This window comes from Bombus affinis, chromosome 3 (assembly GCF_024516045.1).
Source record: "Bombus affinis isolate iyBomAffi1 chromosome 3, iyBomAffi1.2, whole genome shotgun sequence".
In the NCBI taxonomy this organism is placed as follows: domain Eukaryota; kingdom Metazoa; phylum Arthropoda; class Insecta; order Hymenoptera; family Apidae; genus Bombus; species Bombus affinis.
In genome coordinates this window covers 9,441,937-9,459,938 of record NC_066346.1, presented here as the reverse complement: position 1 = coordinate 9,459,938, position 18,002 = coordinate 9,441,937, and the positions used below count along the sequence as shown (strand labels likewise).

Sequence of the window (18,002 nt, the reverse complement as noted above, 5' to 3'; positions counted from 1 at the left end):
AAATTCATTCAGGAATGTTTGACGCCTCCGTGTCTGTAATGCCAAGGACCTTTCCTTAAACTTTCCTTAAAAACTAGCCATCTATAATCAAGCCTCTTGAAAAATACTTTCATATAAGTTGTAGATCGTGATTTTATTCGCTATGATATTTTAGGACTATTTTAAATTATTTCACAATATTAAGTATATAATAGTACTTCATTAACTTGTTATGGATTAGAATCTTTCTTAGCTAATTGTTGAGAGAGGCATATATCTAAGAAATTTTGAACATCTCTCTTTTCTATTGAGTGTAGGTAAGATATGGATATGCCCATACCCAAACACATTTGTTGTATATTGTAATACTACATCTATTATAAGGCCGACTGCACGAAGTTAGTTCCAAGAACTACTAAGGTTTAGGGATAGCAGTGGTTTATTAAGAAAGTATTAGGTCATCCCATAAGTTCGTGCCGACTTTTGTGTATACATTTCATGTGTCGATTTGTAGTTGTACAACGAGAGGGGGATTACATTTTTTCATGAAATTGAAAGGTATGTAAACTATCTTAACATATATAACCGCTCGAAAAACGGAACGAACTTATGGGATGACCTAATACAAATACATGACCTGTAAATACAAATTCATTTCTTAGATTTATTTTATGTGAATTATACTTATTACAGTTATATATTTGTCCTAACCTTAATATTGATGAAATATGTGAATGTTATGAAATAAAATAAATTTCTTTTATGACAATTATGAAAATTAATGTTTATAAAGAGGTTGTGATATTCTTTTAATATTATCTTAGTTGTAAGATCGTACATAGTACCTGTTGACATAGTAAAATTATAATTGTGTATTTATAAATATATCTTCGTGAATTATTGAATATATCTTTGAATTAAAGATAAATTTGACTTGTTCATTACCTTAAATATATATATAATAATTTAACTATATTACTATATATTCTTGTATTTTATTTATCAATTTGATATATCAATGCATGAGTAGATATTCAAAAATATTATCTCTGATTTAGAAATTCGTAATTATAGGATAAATATAAAACCAATTTATGATTGGTTAAAGAAACAAATAACGTACCAAACGGAGTTTGGATTTAGAAAGAAGAACCAATCAAATAACGTGTTTTATATGATCATGTTGTTCGTGAATGTCTACCTTATTTTAACTTTCTGCCTCTAACCTGAGGGACTGCAAGTAAACAATAATCAACAAAGCAGTATTGTAAAAAATCTATATATTAATTCTCCTTGTCAGTCTAAATATATAGTTAAATTCACAATGGTATATTTTTATCAATATTCAATTATTTCTTATAGTGTTTCTATGATTTATCTCAAAGTAAGATAACCTCAAATATAATCGAGATTTTCTTCTTAGGATGTGTTTCTAATGATTCGGCGAAAAAATATGACCATATTTACCGATGCCAAGGATAATACCACAGTTCTTGAACTTAAAAAAATTATAGAAGGTGAGGAATTCATAATTTACATATATTTAACTTCAGACAATAACATAATGACATTTCACAAGAGAAGGTTTAGTTACTCTTCTTTCTTCCCTTTATCCAAATTTTTATGAAATGTATGAACACCTGTCGATTTTGAATTAAAATAATTTAGGATCAAATAAAACTGCCTCATAGGTATATTAAAAATACCACCTGTGAATCAACAGCTGTTCAATAAGGACAATGTTCCAATGTCAGATGGTAAATTTTTATCTGATTATGGACTAACATCAGCAACTGCAAAACCACAATGTCCTGCATTAGTAGGATTAGCTGTACGCCAAGAAAATGGTCAATTTGAAGCTTTAGAGATGACACCATTTTCATTACCACCTGATTTACCAGATGTTATGAAATCTCAAGAAGCCAATGGACAAGAACAGTCACCTTGAAACATTGTGAAACAATTGATGATAAAGTGTTGAATTCAATACAATTTTATAATTGTCAAATATCTCCAGAAAGGCTAACAGCTTAAGCTAACATAATGTGAATATTAGGTACATACAACTTTATACGAATATTAAAAGTGTCCTGAGGCTTTTTAACTTTATTAAGTGAGATTACTATTAATTTTTTAGACTATTGTTAACTTTTTCGTTTTTGTTGTTTTCTTGTGAGCGATAATCAAGTATCTTATACTTGATTATTTGTCTGAAAAAGATAATAAAAAGTAAAATTTATAATCCAGTACTTCATTCAAGTTTATTACAATCTTTTATAGGTACGAAAATATTTCAACACTTTGTTATTATTGCCAAGATAGACCAAATACCTCAGTCACATGTAATTTATGATTGTAGATTGTATTTTATCTTACAGCGTTTTATAATATTTCCAGTCAAATCTACTCTTATTTCAATACATATTCTAGCTTATAAACTTCCATGAATTTTTTTATTAAGCTTGAAATACAAATGCCTCAAATTTTGTAAAATATATGTAGCAATATCACTTATTACTTAAAGTGCAAAATTAAAAAATATTGATTGTAAAAACTTTGAACATTAGGTTTCACAGTTACAGAATAGAAATTTGAAAATGTGATAAATTATAAATAGTGTACGTAATTTTAACAAATTAATTACATTTGATACATTACATCAAGTAAATAATCATTTTGGTATAAAATACAATACTTCTATCAATTATATTTTACTATACCATGATACCTTGTTAATTTTTCTTACATATATTCGTTAATTTATTTATTTGAAGAATTGCATGTATATTTATTATATAGAATTATAAACTTAAAAAATTATATGCAGTTTATATGTAATGTATGAATACATTCAATGTATTCATAATATGAATGTTATATTATAACATTTAACATATAAAATGCTCCTAAATATACTGGAGTATCATTATTAAAAAATTATAATTTAATGCATTAAGTAGCTCTAAATTGCTTAAACTAAACTAACAATATTTTTAAAAAATTAAGATGTCACTATAGTGCAATAAGTTAATTTAATTACTGATTTATATACATTCAAGCAGGATGTTATTAAACAATGTTTAATACTGTAGGCAGTTCTAAGAGAATTTGAATAACAAGATGTTAACATTTATAAATATACCCTACTACAATGGTAGACCATATAAATCTACATATCTTGGAATTAAAGATAATAAGTAATCAAGCATATAAACCAAGGCAGTTGATATCTACTTAAAAATTTAACTTGCTATACATAAAACATAAACATAACGTAACATAAACATGAAATCATAAAGTTTGTATGAAAGTATGCATGAATAGTTAAGCTAAGCAATTAACACATTCTACTTTAATAAACTGAATAAGGCACTATTTAATACATTTTTAATACACATATAATTTAAGTTTCCAAATACTGAACGTTTAAAATTTGTAGTGCCTTTTATAAAACAATTAAACAATTTTTAACCATATAGGGATTAATGTAAAACAAAAAACAACTATGTATTACTTCATAAAATCATCTTGATTTGTTATCTTCTTGCTCTCTTATTTCAATTGTCATATACAAGTTTAAATATAAAATGTTAACAAATCTCATCTCTAATGCATAAAATGTACAATGTACAATGTTTACTTATAATTAATTTGAATAAATTTACTAATATCGCTCAATAGTACTTATACTTTAGAATAAACTTTCATTATTGTATAAACTATACTCTTTTTTTTAATATATTCACGTAATGTAGAATATGTAAAAATTACTAATTATTTTTGTTTTTGTTTAAGAACATTCCCATAATAAATTCTTTATAATATTCTTTTTTACTTGGTATATAATGACCACCTTCATGTGTTATATTTGTCTTATTTATAAACATTTCACTAACCTCCTCTGCCATTTCTATAAAAAAAGAAGATATGAAACAGTTGTTAATTTTATTAATCTACTAAAAAATATTTTTTACCTGTTGGTATAACTTGATCAGTCTTTCCATAAATATGTAAAGAAGGTATGCTTATTTTTCCATCATAATATATTCCATGAGGTGTACATAATGATTTGAATCCAGATATAATAATTGCAAACTCAAACTTGATCTGCAACACTACAAAGTAATTAATAACATTTAATTTATATTCCATTGAATTAATTATATTTAATTTAATCCTATTTTATAATTACTATATTTGTTTTAAATGTATATTTAGACTTACACTTCTTTTGTTGCATAAAACAGAGTAGAGTAGCAAATGCTGCACCTTGTGAAAAGCCTAAAATGCCATCAAAAGGACCAAATTTTTTAAATGTCTCTTCTATTAGAACTATACTTTCTTCAAAACCTACAGCTAAATTGCTTGGAACAACTGCTTTAAATATGTGATCTTTCGTATTGAACCACCATCCATATGCTATAATATTGAAAATATTTAATTTCTAATTATAAATACATTAATTATAAACACATCACTTTCAATATTTAATTTAATTCGTAAAATTCATAAAAAACAATACCATCTTCTTCTGTATCGATATTAAAGTTACTTCTCATTGGAACTTTATGTGGGGCTCTTAAAAATGTAAAATCAATCTCTTTTTTAAATCCTTTTCTTAAAGAGCCCAATTTTGTTTTAAAAATAACATCTGATTGAGCATATCCATGAATTGCAAGTATCTAAAATATATATACATACATATATATAGATATATTATAAAGAATATTTTTATCTATATACATACACATATACATACTAATATTAATGATACTAATTTCTTACTCGCAACTTAGTTGTTGAATTATCCATAATGACATTAATAAATCGTTTAATTAATATCAAATATGGCATATATATTTAATTATATACAGTTTCTATATATTTCTTATTAAGTGAAAAAGGTTATAAAACACGACTTTTTAAATGTTAATCGAAGTGGTTAGAAACAATTTTATTTCATTCGTAATAAAATAATTACAAATTAAAAAGCTTTCCAAATAAATTTATTTGGTTGACGACTATAGGTGACTATTGACTCTGGAAAATTATAGAAAAGAATATAATATATAACGAAGTTAGACAACATTCAAACGTCAAAAAACTAGATTAAGTTCAATTTGAACTATACGATCTAGTTAACTGACCGATTACTGGCTTACTGACTGGTTCTGATTTACTGACCACTAGCGGTTCAACAGCAAACGCACGTCCGACGTTTCAGGCGCAAATTCTCCGTGGCGCCGGCTCTGTTTCGATTTACACTGTCGGGCGGGAGTATCTGTGCTTTTCGTATGCTCAGATAAAATTGATCGCTTTCTGTTACTATAGGATAATTAAATTGAATAAGATCTTTTGTTTTCATAATATTAATACTAAATTATATTTATTTTATCTATTACAACGGTTTTTAATTCAAATGTGAAATAGTTTAATATTTTTTTAAAGTATGATATCGTTCGAAACAGTCGCCTTTATGCAGTGGAACATTGCAAAATTTACAAACAAAACATGTTCTGCTTCTTTTTTTTTGAACTGCACAAACTCTGCATTGTCTTTGGGGTTTTAAACTTCGACCGCTGGTTACTATATTTATAAGTTTATGTTTTCCATAATTCGACAGTCTTCCGGGATGGTCTAATCTGGGTGCTCTCCTTGTGGGTTCAGAATTAGGTAGATTGTCATCTTGCTCTGTACAATTAATTTCACCATCTTCTATCCATGAAACTGCGACTTTGTGCAAGAAATTTTTATACGTAATATTTTTTCCGTTTAGGATTGTGTATACTCTAAATGAATTAAAAAGTGCGCAGTTGATAAAAAACATTACAACCCGTTTAGTCCATTTTTTTGTTTTTCTAAAAATGGAATAATATGCTAGATATTGGTCCGCGCGATCTACGCCCTTCATATATTTATTATAATCTATGATTGAATTAGGCTTTTGTATTGGGACGTCTGATCTTTTACTTTTGCTTCTGGATTCCGTTAACTGTGCAGAATGTATAGTTGAGATCATATTGACGTTTCTTCTGCCATTATTCCATACTTCTAACAAAATTTGATGATTCCTACGAAATTCGTACTGACCTCTTGAAAGTTGTATTGTTTTGAGTGATCGAGGAAGACCTCTATTTTTTCGAATGGTTCCGCACACTCGCACTTTATTTTTCAAGAGAATTCTAGCCATTTTTACACTGTTATAGTAGTTATCTTGATAAATCTGGTGCCATATGTTCTTATACGGTTCAATAACCGCGGTATCTTCTAATTTTTTGCCATCAGCAGCATACACATCAAAGTTACATACGTATCCTGTGACAGCTTCAGACAGCATTCTCACAAGTATTCCGTATTTTGTAATTTTTGCGGGATTATACGTTTTAATGGATAACTTACCTCTCCACGGAATTATAGACTCATCCAAAGATAATTGTTGACAGGGTTTATATACATCGTTAAATTTTCGCCTAAAATAATCAATAACAGGCTGGATTTTAGCAAGCCTATGTGATTCATGAGGAATGTTGTCATTGTTGCAAAAATGCCAGCTCTGCATTATTTGCACAAATCTGTTCCTACTCATTACTTGTGAGAAGAATGGAGTTTCTATACTTGGATCAGTGGACCAATAATCGTAAAGAACGTCCTTTTTTATTTGTCCCATTAGAACTATTAGTCCTAAAAACTTCTTCATTTCCGGTACCGTTATATCTGTCCATTTTTTCGCTTTTGATGGAATTTTATATTTTTCCATAACCTGATAATGATATCTGTTGGATTCCCTCACCAAGTGCTCGAAAAAGTCATTTCCAAAAAATAAATTGACATTGTCCGTCACACTTTCTGGGGAACTTGGCATAATTTTTATACCGGGGCTACCTTCGAAAGGTTCCAAAATTATTGCTTCGTCGTTCGTCGACCATATATCATCGTTATTTTCAACATTATTTGCATTGTCTTCGACATTACTTATCTCATCATCTTCTGAATCACTATATCTTGGTGGCAATACAGAACCTCGTTTCCGAATAATTGTATCACTGCCATCACTTTCGTCACCACTATTATTTCTTGAATAATTGTCAGGACAATCTGACAGATCATCTAAATAAAACTCTCCAATACCATTCTTTTCGTTCATCGCGAACGGTAAGTTTTTCGAATTGATATAAAACTGTGGGAGCTTACAAAGCAACGCAACTGACGCAACTGAGCAAGGTACCTTAGTACTAAATAACAAATTACTGCTCATATAATGAGAAAGATTGTTTATCACCATAACAACCGATTAACTATAGGTAGGCTATAGGTTGGTAAGCGTCGGCGACAAAAAACCGATTAATAGGTTATCGGTCAGTAAGCGTCGGCGACAAAAAACCGATTAATCGGCTATCGGTCGGTAAAGTGTTAAAAAGTAAAAATAAATACATAAGGAAATAATATCAATTTTATCAAAAATGTAATTTATTAACATTTAATTAATTTATGAAATTGTTTCAAATTTCATGTTAAGGTTGCCTTAAACTAAATTAAAATACGGAGTAAATTAAAAATGATTTATTGATATTAAAGAAATCATAACTAAAACATGAGAAGTAATAAAGGTGCCATATTTCTTTTAAATATGAATTTTAATAATAAACTTTTTTAAATAGTCTTTTACTATGAAAATAAAATGGATACTAAGTATTCATTTTCTTGAAAAATGATTCCATTCATGTTAAAGAAACAATATTTTGTTATATCTTTAAATAAAAGTATTATCTTTAAAAATAAGATAGGTACATAATTTACAATGATGTCCTTAATGAATTATTTAGATGTGAATGTTTAAAGATCACTAAGATCTACAGCTTCAACTTGTGCACTAATATTTTCGTCATTTTGGCTATCTTCTTCAGTTTCTTCTTCAGTTGCTCTAGGAAAATCCAGCTTTGCCCATGACCCAGGTTCTGCTTTCTTTAATTTAATCTCTACTTTAGTAGGAAGCATATTGACACTGCTTTGTGTAATATCAACAATCTATAAGAATGAAATTGTACAGAAGTTAATATTTCGGAATTGTTTAAAAATATTATATAAAGATTTTAAATACATACTCCTCTTAATTCTAAATCAAGATTATATCTAGAGTTTTCTTCTACGAAGAACAAATCCACAGTTAATCGTATAGGATTTAATTTAATAGATGATTGATCTGGTTGATATTTCTTAGCATAAACTGAAATTACAACAAATGTCCCTGTTTGATGCCAATCCATTCTGCATTTAGCTCTCTTACCAGTATTCTGAAAAATAATAAATTATTTTTTACATAGCAAAGTTATCACAATATTTAGATATAGTACTAGAATCTATACCATTGAAAGACATAAATAAAAAATTTTCAAGATAAGAAGAAACATACTTTAGAAATCCATGTGTGCTTTCCTTGTGCACATCCTGGTTGTTCTAAAAATGTAAAGAAGTCTGTGGTTTTCTTTTGGCAACAAGACCAATATTTCATTCCTTCGTGGAAGATAGGAACACCAGGATGATGATTACATACTTCATCATCAGAGGCAGGGCCATTGTATGTAGCCTTACATGAATTATTCTTGCAACTTTGTCCAATTTGAACTTTATTTTCACATATGTTTTGTGATATATTAGAAGTTAATCCTTTAGTTTGTTCTAATAAAGCAGGTGACACATCTGGCGTTAAACTGACTTGTGGAGTTTCAAAAGGAGGTCTTTCTAAAGCAGATCCATTGCTAAGAGGTTGAGCAATTACTTCGATTATTTCATTGCATTTTGATTTATCAACAACAGGCTTTTCTGGCTCTGCTGGTTTAATATTTGAATGATATGATTTCACACATCCCTTGATATTTAAAAATTCTGTAAAGTCTGTACACTTCTTATTACAACAAGACCAACCTTTATAGGCATCATGAAATACTGGATAGCCAGAGTGGTAAACACAATCTCCTGAAAAGATGACAATAACAATAGTTGTAAAGCAATTTGCATAATATTTCTAACCTAACTATTAATAAGGAAAACAATTAACCTCTGAAACTATATTATATTTCCAAATTTTCTAATATAGCTTAATATATCTTTAGTATAACATACCTTCCTTATTATCGTTCGGATCAAATTTTTTGCCACAGCCACGATTATAACAAGGCAATAAATTTTCTTCATGCGACATTTTTAACTTTATCTTATTTTAACTTAGTTACACACGTTGTATAGGATCACAAATACGAGTACGTCAAGCGTATAAGTTACACCGAGTACAACGAGTAACTAGTACACACTGTAAACCTTTCTGCTTTTACAATTTCGAAAAACTTCTAGCATGTTCTAGAGAATCCCAACTTGTTTTTAAATAAAGTGTTTGTAGAAAAAATTCGAATCAATTGCAATCACACTATACGATAGACATATTGCCATGAAAAATATAATAATAAGACAGATAGACTAACATTTATAACAATTATTATGCAGCTTTAGCAAGTTAAAGAATAATTTTTATCAAAAAATTACTTACATTATTCAATATAAATCTCAATTTGTAGACAGTATTTCATCAATAAAGAATGTAATAAACATTCGAAATGTAATAAAATTAATTAATTAAATCTAAACATTGATTTTATTATCTTCTTCATGTGCATTGTATTACAGTCATTATTTATTTTTATATATGAAAGACAATAAATTGACATTCAGCTTACACTACTTTATTGATAAATTCTCTTTATATAAAAAAGTGATATCTGTCTTATATTTGAAACTTTACATAGTTACAATTGATCACTACTGAGTGAATACATTTCGAAATCAAGCAACAATTCTATGTATTCTATATTTTAAGAAAAACTGTTTGGAGTGTGTATCGAGGTTTGAGAACGTAACATAAATAATGCGACCGATGCAGTCTAATGTATAACGATAAAAAAATGCCTTTACTATGAATCATAATCTTTAAAGTATTATTTTAAGTAACTATTATAATAAATAGAATTCAATAATATGTGACATTTTTAACAAATATGGAACTTCAAAATATATTTCTAATATATTACGTTTTATTTACTATACAAAACACATGTAAGTTTTTTTATCACATATCAAATATTATATATTTAATTTTATAATACATTAAATTATTATGCATCTTATTTTCAACTTATACAATTTAATATAATATCCAAATAGTAAAATATGCTTTTCAGATGGTCTTCATAGAAATTTAAAGTATTATGAAACTCTTCATCTATCCCAATTGCAACATAACATTGTAAAACGGGGTATTCAGCATAGTTACCATCCTTATAATAAAATAAATGAATTAGAGTTTTACTCCCATGGACGATACTTTCGATTAATTTTAACACCAAGAAAAGAAGTTATTCATTCCAAATTCAAAGCATATGAAGTAAATGGTAATGGAGAAGAAAAGACTATACATTTAGGTAAAATAGTATCAATATTTATAAATATATTTCTTAAATTTCTAGAATAAGTTTCATAAATGATTAATGACTTTTATTTAAGATCACGAAAGCTTTTATCATGGACGAGTATTTGGTGAAATTGATTCTCATGCACAAATGCATATTGACAATGGTGTTCTTACAGGCAGCATTACAATTTCCGATGAAACATTTCACATTGAGGCATGTAGTTAATTCTTTAAGTGGTATATTTCAACATAGCTAATAGAATTTAAATTACAGTTTATTTTTGTTATCTATTGCAGCCATCTTGGAGACATCTTCCTCATTTAGGGAATGAAACAATGATTATTTATAAATCATCAGATGTTAAATTAAGTTGGGAACATTTTGAACATGGAGAAGGGCATACACATGGTGCTCCCAAAACTTGTGGATACGTAAAAGAGGAATTAGGTCAATTTACTGTCTTAAATGAGAAATTATATTAGAGAGTATTATATATTTATACAAAATTTATATTGTAGACATTCCGGTAAATAACGAGGAAGAGAAAGAAGGAGAAGAAAAGTCTGATCCTAAATCACATGAACATTCCAGGGCAAAGAGACAGACGGAAACTTATGAATATACTCCAACAAAAACAAGATGTCCATTATTATTAGTTGCTGACTATCGTTTTTACCAAGAAATGGGTGCTAGCAGTACAAAAACTACAATTAATTATCTAGTAAATAGTTGCATTACTTAATACAAATATCAAATAATTTGTTTTAGATAATAATTTGTTTTTATATATGTTTTTAGATAAGTTTAATTGATAGAGTACATAAAATTTATAATGATACTTTATGGCAAGAAAGACAAGAACAAGATGGATTTAAAGGAATGGGCTTTGTCATTAAAAAGATTGTAGTTCATAGCGAACCAACTCGTGTAAGAGGTGGTGAGACACATTATAATATGGTTAGAGAAAAATGGGATGTTCGCACATTGCTTGAGGTAAAGCAATTCTTTATTTAAAATGCCTTAATTTTAATTAATAATTGATTGGCTTATATAAATTGTACCTAGGTTTTTAGTCGAGAATATAGTCACAAAGATTTTTGTTTAGCTCATTTATTTACTGATCTTAAATTCGAAGGTGGTATATTAGGATTGGCATATGTTGGGTCACCTCGTAGAAACTCAGTAGGTGGAATTTGTACACCAGGTATATTAATGAATATTTTTTATCTATTTATAGACATATCAATATAAACTTTAATGTTTCATTTTAAATGTTCCAGAATATTTCAAAAATGGCTACACATTATATCTCAATTCAGGTTTAAGTTCTAGTAGGAATCACTATGGACAAAGAGTTATCACAAGAGAAGCAGACTTAGTTACTGCACATGAATTTGGTCACAATTGGGGCTCTGAACATGATCCAGATATAACAGTAACTTTTTTAACTTACTTGTGATTTATCGAACAGTTTTAAAATAATTAGTCTAACAAAAATAGATTAATAGATAATTAGATTAATAGATTAATTAAAAAATAGATAATATAAAATGATATTTTTAAATAGGAATGCAGTCCAAGTGCTAGTCAAGGAGGTTCATACTTAATGTATACGTATAGTGTTAGTGGATATGATGTGAATAACAAGGTACATCTAATTAATATAAAACAAGAATAATATGATGCTAAAAAAATATTTATCATTAATTATTTACGGGTTAGCGTTTTTCACCATGTAGTTTAAGATCTATTAGAAAAGTATTACAAGCAAAGTCAGGTCGCTGCTTTTCCGAACCAGAAGAATCATTCTGTGGTAATTTACGGGTTGAAGGAGATGAAGAATGCGATGCAGGATTGCTTGGTACAGAAGACAATGATGCTTGTTGTGATAAAAATTGTAAACTTCGTAGAAGTCAAGGAGCAGTTTGTAGGTAATTATTAATACCCATAATTAGGTAGGTAATTATTAGTAGGTAATTATTAATACCCATTGTTATACAAATTTCTCTCTAATCTATTTTTTGTAGATTAAATATCTTTGCTAAATATTTAATATTACATATCTTTCCAGTGATAAAAATTCACCTTGTTGTCAAAGTTGTGCATTCATGCCATTAGGTGTAAAATGTCGCGATGCACAATATGCTACATGCGAACAAGAATCACGCTGTACAGGAGCATCTAGTGAATGTCCTAGATCTCCACCAATGAAGGATGGTACAGGTTGCCTTGAAAGAGGTCAATGCAGACTTGGAAAATGTGTACCATATTGTGAGACACAGGGTTTGCAGAGTTGCATGTGTGATACAAGTATGGTTTTTATATACTGCTACAAATAATAATCAAAGATATTATATCTCTATATCACATATTTATTTGTAGTTGGAGATGCATGTAAAAGATGCTGTCGAATGAGTTTAAATGAAACATGTTTCCCCATAGATCCACAAGATATTTTACCTGATGGAACACCATGTATTCAAGGCTTCTGTAATAAGGTAGGATTGAAAAAATTTTAATAATTTAAAAGGATCTTACTACACTTTGTACACGTAATTATAGAACCTATAAAATATTCCTAGGGTATTTGTGAAAAAACAATTCAAGATGTAGTAGAGCGATTTTGGGATATTATTGAGGACATAAACATTAACAAAGTTATGCGATTTTTAAAAGATAATATAGTAGGTGCTGTTATAATTATTACTGCCATTGTATGGATTCCCACTAGCTGCGTTATTAGTTACATCGACCACAGACGAATTAAAGAAAGTGAAAAAAAGTGGCGTTGGAAGCACACAGATGAACTTATTCACCCAGATGAGCAAAGACAAATTATCCGTATTGGTGGACAACGACAAAAGATACCCCACGTTACGCAACAATCGTAAATGTCTTAGCCACGATTATTTCATCACGAACGCGAAAGTGTGGCGGTTCATAAAATTCTAGTCATAAATATCTTCAATTTTTATATTACAGATGGTTTTCATTTATTATGTAAATAAAGAATGTTTTTAACGTAAATGATGTCAAAAATAAATTTAATAATATTAATAATTAAGCGAAAATTTTATCTGCTTAATAGTAATATATGTATACTTATATAATTTTTTATTTATATATGTATATGTAAAATTTCCATTAGATTTTATTTATATATTGTAAAACATACCAAAATAAATACCAAAATTTTTAGCCAAATTGAATTTCGAAAACATAAAAGAGTATAATTTTTATTCGGATTGTCAATTTGAATGTAATGTTCATTTTTTCAAAAGCACGTGCTACAAATCGTAGCGCTAACCTCTAAAATTTTGTTACGTGTAATTTTGGTAACGTATTTCCTCTGATACATGATACCCTGAACCTCATAATTGCATCAACGTACCAGCCGGTACCAAATAATTTGTGAAGTAGTTGTTAAAATTTTCAGAAAAATGATAGAAAAACTTCCGGAGACGATTAATTTTCCAAAAGAAGAAGAGATCATTTTAGAATTGTGGAAAACATGTGATACTTTTCAAAACTCTTTAAGGTTGTCGAAAGGAAGACCAAAATATTCGTTTTACGATGGTCCACCGTTTGCTACGGGATTACCTCACTACGGGCACATACTTGCAGGAACAATAAAAGATATTGTAACAAGGTATGCTTATCAATCTGGTTATCACGTGGAAAGAAGATTTGGCTGGGATACTCATGGTCTACCTGTCGAATTTGAAATAGATAAAACATTAAATATAAAAGGTCCTGGTGATGTTGCTAAAATGGGTATAGCAAACTATAATAAAGAATGTCGAAGCATTGTAATGAAATATGCAACCGAATGGGAAACGATTGTAGGTAGAATTGGCAGATGGATAGATTTCAAAAATGATTATAAAACATTATATCCTTGGTATATGGAATCCATTTGGTGGATTTTTAAAGAATTATACAATAAAGATCTTGTATACCAAGGTGTTAAAGTAATGCCTTTTTCTACGGGTTGTAACACTCCTTTATCTAATTTTGAATCAGGGCAGAATTATAAAGATGTTGTTGATCCTTCTATAGTTGTATCATTTCCTATAGTGGATGAACCAGGTGTTTCTCTCCTTGCCTGGACTACTACTCCTTGGACTCTACCCAGCAACCTAGCACTTTGCTGTAATCCTACTTTTGAATATGTAGAAGTTAAAGATCATTCATCTGATAATGTTTATATTATATTAGAGTCAAGTTTAGAACTTGTTTATAAATCTAAAGATTCTTATACTGTACAAGGTAAAAGGAAAGGATGTGATTTGAAAGGAAAGGTATATAATCCTCCTTTCCCATATTTTCAAAATCTAAGAGAGAAAGGTGCTTTTGTAGTATTAAATGATACCTATGTCACAGCAGAGACTGGAACAGGTATTGTTCATCAAGCACCCTATTTTGGAGAAGATGATTACCGATGTTGTTTGGAAGCTGGTGTCATAACAAAAGATCAGGAAATCGTATGCCCAATAGATAGTTGTGGATGTTTTGTAGAACCAGTACATGATTTTGTTGGAAAATATGTAAAAGATGCTGACAAGGATATCATTAAATATCTCCAGATAAATAAAAAATTAATTCATAGTAGTACTACTAAACACAGTTATCCATATTGTTGGAGATCTGATACACCACTAATATATAAAGCTGTACCCTCATGGTTTATCAGAGTAGAAGCCATAAAAGATAGACTTATTACAGCAAATAGTAATACTTATTGGGTACCAGATTATGTCAAAGATAAACGATTTGGTAATTGGTTAAGAGATGCTCGTGATTGGGCTATTAGTAGAAACCGATATTGGGGCAACCCAATTCCTTTATGGATTTCAGAAGATGGGCAAGAAATTGTATGTGTAGGAAGTATAGCAGAATTGGAAGAATTGACTAATACAAAAGTAACAGATATTCATAGAGAAAGTATAGATCATTTAACTATACCATCAAACCGACCAGGATGTCCACCTTTACGACGAGTACCTGAAGTATTTGACTGTTGGTTTGAATCTGGGTCAATGCCATATGCACAAATGCATTATCCTTTTGAAAATCGGAAAGAATTTGAAGAGAATTTTCCAGCTGATTTTATTGGAGAAGGTATTGATCAAACTCGTGGATGGTTTTACACTTTATTAGTTATATCAACAGCTCTTTTTGGGAAAGCTCCATTTAAAAATCTAGTAGCTAATGGTTTGATACTTGCATCTGATGGACAAAAGATGTCTAAACGTAAAAAGAATTATCCAGATCCTGTGGGAATTGTTAATAAGTATGGAGCAGATGCTCTTCGTTTATACTTAATTAATTCTCCTGTTGTAAGAGCAGAAAATTTGCGTTTTAAGGAAGAAGGAGTTAGGGATATTATAAAAGATGTGTTTTTGCCTTGGTACAATGCGTTTAGATTCTTAATGCAAAATATCGAAAGATTTGAAAGAGAAGAAAAAATTAATTTCATATATGATGAATCTAAAAAAATATGTTCAAATAATATAATGGATAGATGGATTTTATCTTTTACACAAACATTATTACAATTTTTTAAACAAGAAATGCATGCTTATAAGTTATATACTGTAGTACCTCACTTGATAAAATATATAGATAATCTTACCAACTGGTATGTAAGAATGAATAGGAAACGTATAAAGGGAGATGGTGGTGCAGCTGATTGCCAACAAGCTTTGTCAACTTTGTTTTCTGTTCTTTATATAATGGTTCGCGTAAATGCGCCATTTACACCATTTTTAACAGAATTCATGTTCCAACGATTAGTTAAATTACTTTCAGTATCTAAAACTAACATGGATAGTGTTCATTATCAAATGATACCAGAATCTAATTTACAATTAATAGATGAAAAGATTGAAAAGGCTATATCTTATATGCAAACTATAATTGAACTAGGACGTGTTATCAGGGATAGGAAAACAATTCCTGTTAAATACCCATTACCAGGAATTGTAGTAATTCATCAAGATGCTAAAGTATTAAAAGAAATAGAATCTCTGAAATCATATATTCTAGAAGAACTTAATGTAAAAGAATTAACTGTTACTACAGATAAGGAGAAGTATGGTGTTAAATTGAGAGCAGAACCAGATCATAAAATACTTGGAGCCCGCCTTAAAGGAGATTTTAAATCTGTTACTCAAGCTATTAAAGAGCTTTCTGATGAAGAATTACAAGTGTTTGTTGCGAAGAAAGAAATTAGTGTCCAAGGTCATAAATTGGAAGAACAAGATTTACGACTGATGTTTAGTTTCACAGGACCAGCAGCTGAACAATTGTGTAAACAATATGAGGCTCATAGCGAAGGAAATATTTTAATATTACTAGATATTACTCCTGATGAAAGCATGCACAATGAGGGAGTGGCAAGAGAAGTAATCAATAGGATTCAAAAACTGAGAAAAAAAGCTCAATTAGTTCCATCAGATGAAGCCATTGCATATTACGAAATACAAGATCAAGATAGTAATTTGGCAAAAGTAATTATCAGTCACAAAGATTTTATCGAAAATGCAACTAAAACTCCACAAGAGAATATATCAAAAATGCCAAATAATGCGAATGTAATTATAGAAGAAATGCAAAAGATTAAAGGCATTGACATGAAACTTGTCTTAGTAAAAACTAAAATAGATAAAATTGAAAATAACAAAATAAATGTGGAACCTTTTTTAAAATATGTAAACATTGAACTTATAGGTATAAAGCCAAGATTTGGAGCAACTAGTTGTGTAGGAACTGTATTGTTAGAAACTCCTAATTCATTAGTTCCTATTTCTTACAAACAATTAAAACACGAAATTGAGTTAATATTCGGTATTTATGATTGCGCTTATAATTTGCACATCGACAATAAACCAGTATCAGAGGAAACAAATATTTTATCATTACATAAACAAATAATAAAAGTAATGAAAATAGGTTTTGCTGAAACTGAAACATCTACAGTATTAAAACAACCAGTTTGTAATTTTATTAATATCAATAGCACATTAGGGAAAGGTACTATTCTTCTGGAAAATCCAAAAGGAAATTTTTGTTTGAATAATACAATGTTAAAAGAAGAATTAAATATCTTCTTTAATAAATTAAATGTTTCTGAACCTATACCTAAAGTGCTAAATGATTTATGTGGGAAGACGCTACAATTAAGTTAACTTCTATTTAAAAGCGATTTTTCATTAATTATTTATCTTTTATTTACGTACCTCATTTTGAAAATGGTTTTCAAGGTTTAATAATTCCATTTAAATTTAAATTAAGGCTGGTACTAAATACATTATAAATCATACATTGCATATTTAAATATTAATTCTGGATTGGTGGTAACTTTATTCATGTATTATATTTATTTATTTTATATAAGACTTTATAACTTGTTCAGTTTTTGTAAAGAACAGTATGTAATTGCAACAATTTTATAATTAAGAAATAAACGATTATTATATTATAAACCATACAATATACAAATATACCTTTTTCTATTTAATTCATTTTTTAATATTATTAAATTCAAATGAAAAATAAATT

The 18,002-nt window shown here is 28.8% G+C and overlaps 6 protein-coding genes across 6 annotated transcripts; 3 read left to right on the top strand and 3 right to left on the bottom strand.

Annotated features, from left to right (window-relative positions):
• Window positions 1-1,142: 1,142 nt before the first annotated feature.
• LOC126914367 (elongin-B) lies at window positions 1,143-2,228 on the top strand. Its single transcript, XM_050718200.1, has 3 exons — window positions 1,143-1,306; window positions 1,403-1,496; window positions 1,671-2,228. Exons 1-3 carry the CDS (start codon window positions 1,304-1,306, stop codon window positions 1,925-1,927), a joined length of 354 nt encoding a protein of 117 aa, XP_050574157.1. The 5' UTR covers window positions 1,143-1,303; the 3' UTR covers window positions 1,928-2,228.
• Window positions 2,229-3,487: 1,259 nt separating this feature from the next.
• On the bottom strand, window positions 3,488-5,140 carry LOC126914360 (esterase OVCA2). The gene is made up of 5 exons (XM_050718189.1): window positions 4,765-5,140; window positions 4,502-4,661; window positions 4,204-4,398; window positions 3,954-4,094; window positions 3,488-3,889 (listed from the first exon to the last, which is right to left on the bottom strand). Exons 1-5 carry the CDS (start codon window positions 4,831-4,833, stop codon window positions 3,750-3,752), a joined length of 705 nt encoding a protein of 234 aa, XP_050574146.1. The 5' UTR covers window positions 4,834-5,140; the 3' UTR covers window positions 3,488-3,749.
• Window positions 5,141-5,410: 270 nt separating this feature from the next.
• Window positions 5,411-7,123, bottom strand: LOC126914245 (piggyBac transposable element-derived protein 4-like). The gene has a single exon (XM_050717891.1). It carries the CDS (start codon window positions 7,121-7,123, stop codon window positions 5,411-5,413), a length of 1,713 nt encoding a protein of 570 aa, XP_050573848.1.
• A 401-nt stretch (window positions 7,124-7,524) lies between these two features.
• Window positions 7,525-9,438, bottom strand: LOC126914356 (cysteine and histidine-rich domain-containing protein morgana). The gene is made up of 4 exons (XM_050718177.1): window positions 9,100-9,438; window positions 8,390-8,952; window positions 8,082-8,270; window positions 7,525-8,004 (listed from the first exon to the last, which is right to left on the bottom strand). Exons 1-4 carry the CDS (start codon window positions 9,176-9,178, stop codon window positions 7,813-7,815), a joined length of 1,023 nt encoding a protein of 340 aa, XP_050574134.1. The 5' UTR covers window positions 9,179-9,438; the 3' UTR covers window positions 7,525-7,812.
• A 125-nt stretch (window positions 9,439-9,563) lies between these two features.
• LOC126914335 (ADAM 17-like protease) lies at window positions 9,564-13,510 on the top strand. Its single transcript, XM_050718126.1, has 13 exons — window positions 9,564-10,083; window positions 10,209-10,448; window positions 10,531-10,652; window positions 10,736-10,886; window positions 10,958-11,160; window positions 11,238-11,432; window positions 11,505-11,643; window positions 11,720-11,874; window positions 12,007-12,087; window positions 12,162-12,370; window positions 12,511-12,749; window positions 12,822-12,937; window positions 13,022-13,510. Exons 1-13 carry the CDS (start codon window positions 10,026-10,028, stop codon window positions 13,328-13,330), a joined length of 2,217 nt encoding a protein of 738 aa, XP_050574083.1. The 5' UTR covers window positions 9,564-10,025; the 3' UTR covers window positions 13,331-13,510.
• Window positions 13,511-13,705: 195 nt separating this feature from the next.
• On the top strand, window positions 13,706-17,927 carry LOC126914327 (isoleucine--tRNA ligase, cytoplasmic). The gene has a single exon (XM_050718111.1). The coding sequence runs from the start codon at window positions 13,880-13,882 to the stop codon at window positions 17,627-17,629; it is 3,750 nt and encodes a 1,249-aa protein (XP_050574068.1). The 5' UTR covers window positions 13,706-13,879; the 3' UTR covers window positions 17,630-17,927.
• Window positions 17,928-18,002: the final 75 nt, after the last annotated feature.

What these genes read in the sequence shown, in the direction of transcription:
- LOC126914367 (XM_050718200.1), top strand. An exon ending in ACTTAAAAAAATTATAGAAG is followed by an intron (nt 1,497 to 1,670) that starts GTGAGGAATTCA and finishes ACTGCCTCATAG; the next exon opens with GTATATTAAAAATACCACCT.
- LOC126914360 (XM_050718189.1), bottom strand. Translation starts at nt 4,833, where the DNA reads ATGCCATATTTGATATTAATTAAACGATTTATTAATGTCATTATGGAT. An exon ending in ATTCAACAACTAAGTTGCGA is followed by an intron (nt 4,662 to 4,764) that starts GTAAGAAATTAG and finishes TATATATTTTAG; the next exon opens with ATACTTGCAATTCATGGATA. An exon ending in TATCGATACAGAAGAAGATG is followed by an intron (nt 4,399 to 4,501) that starts GTATTGTTTTTT and finishes TCAATATTATAG; the next exon opens with CATATGGATGGTGGTTCAAT.
- LOC126914245 (XM_050717891.1), bottom strand. Translation starts at nt 7,123, where the DNA reads ATGAACGAAAAGAATGGTATTGGAGAGTTTTATTTAGATGATCTGTCA.
- LOC126914356 (XM_050718177.1), bottom strand. Translation starts at nt 9,178, where the DNA reads ATGTCGCATGAAGAAAATTTATTGCCTTGTTATAATCGTGGCTGTGGC. An exon ending in TCCGAACGATAATAAGGAAG is followed by an intron (nt 8,953 to 9,099) that starts GTATGTTATACT and finishes TCATCTTTTCAG; the next exon opens with GAGATTGTGTTTACCACTCT. An exon ending in TTGATTTAGAATTAAGAGGA is followed by an intron (nt 8,005 to 8,081) that starts GTATGTATTTAA and finishes TCATTCTTATAG; the next exon opens with ATTGTTGATATTACACAAAG.
- LOC126914335 (XM_050718126.1), top strand. Translation starts at nt 10,026, where the DNA reads ATGGAACTTCAAAATATATTTCTAATATATTACGTTTTATTTACTATA. An exon ending in ATACGTAAAAGAGGAATTAG is followed by an intron (nt 10,887 to 10,957) that starts GTCAATTTACTG and finishes TTTATATTGTAG; the next exon opens with ACATTCCGGTAAATAACGAG. An exon ending in AAACTACAATTAATTATCTA is followed by an intron (nt 11,161 to 11,237) that starts GTAAATAGTTGC and finishes ATATGTTTTTAG; the next exon opens with ATAAGTTTAATTGATAGAGT.
- LOC126914327 (XM_050718111.1), top strand. Translation starts at nt 13,880, where the DNA reads ATGATAGAAAAACTTCCGGAGACGATTAATTTTCCAAAAGAAGAAGAG.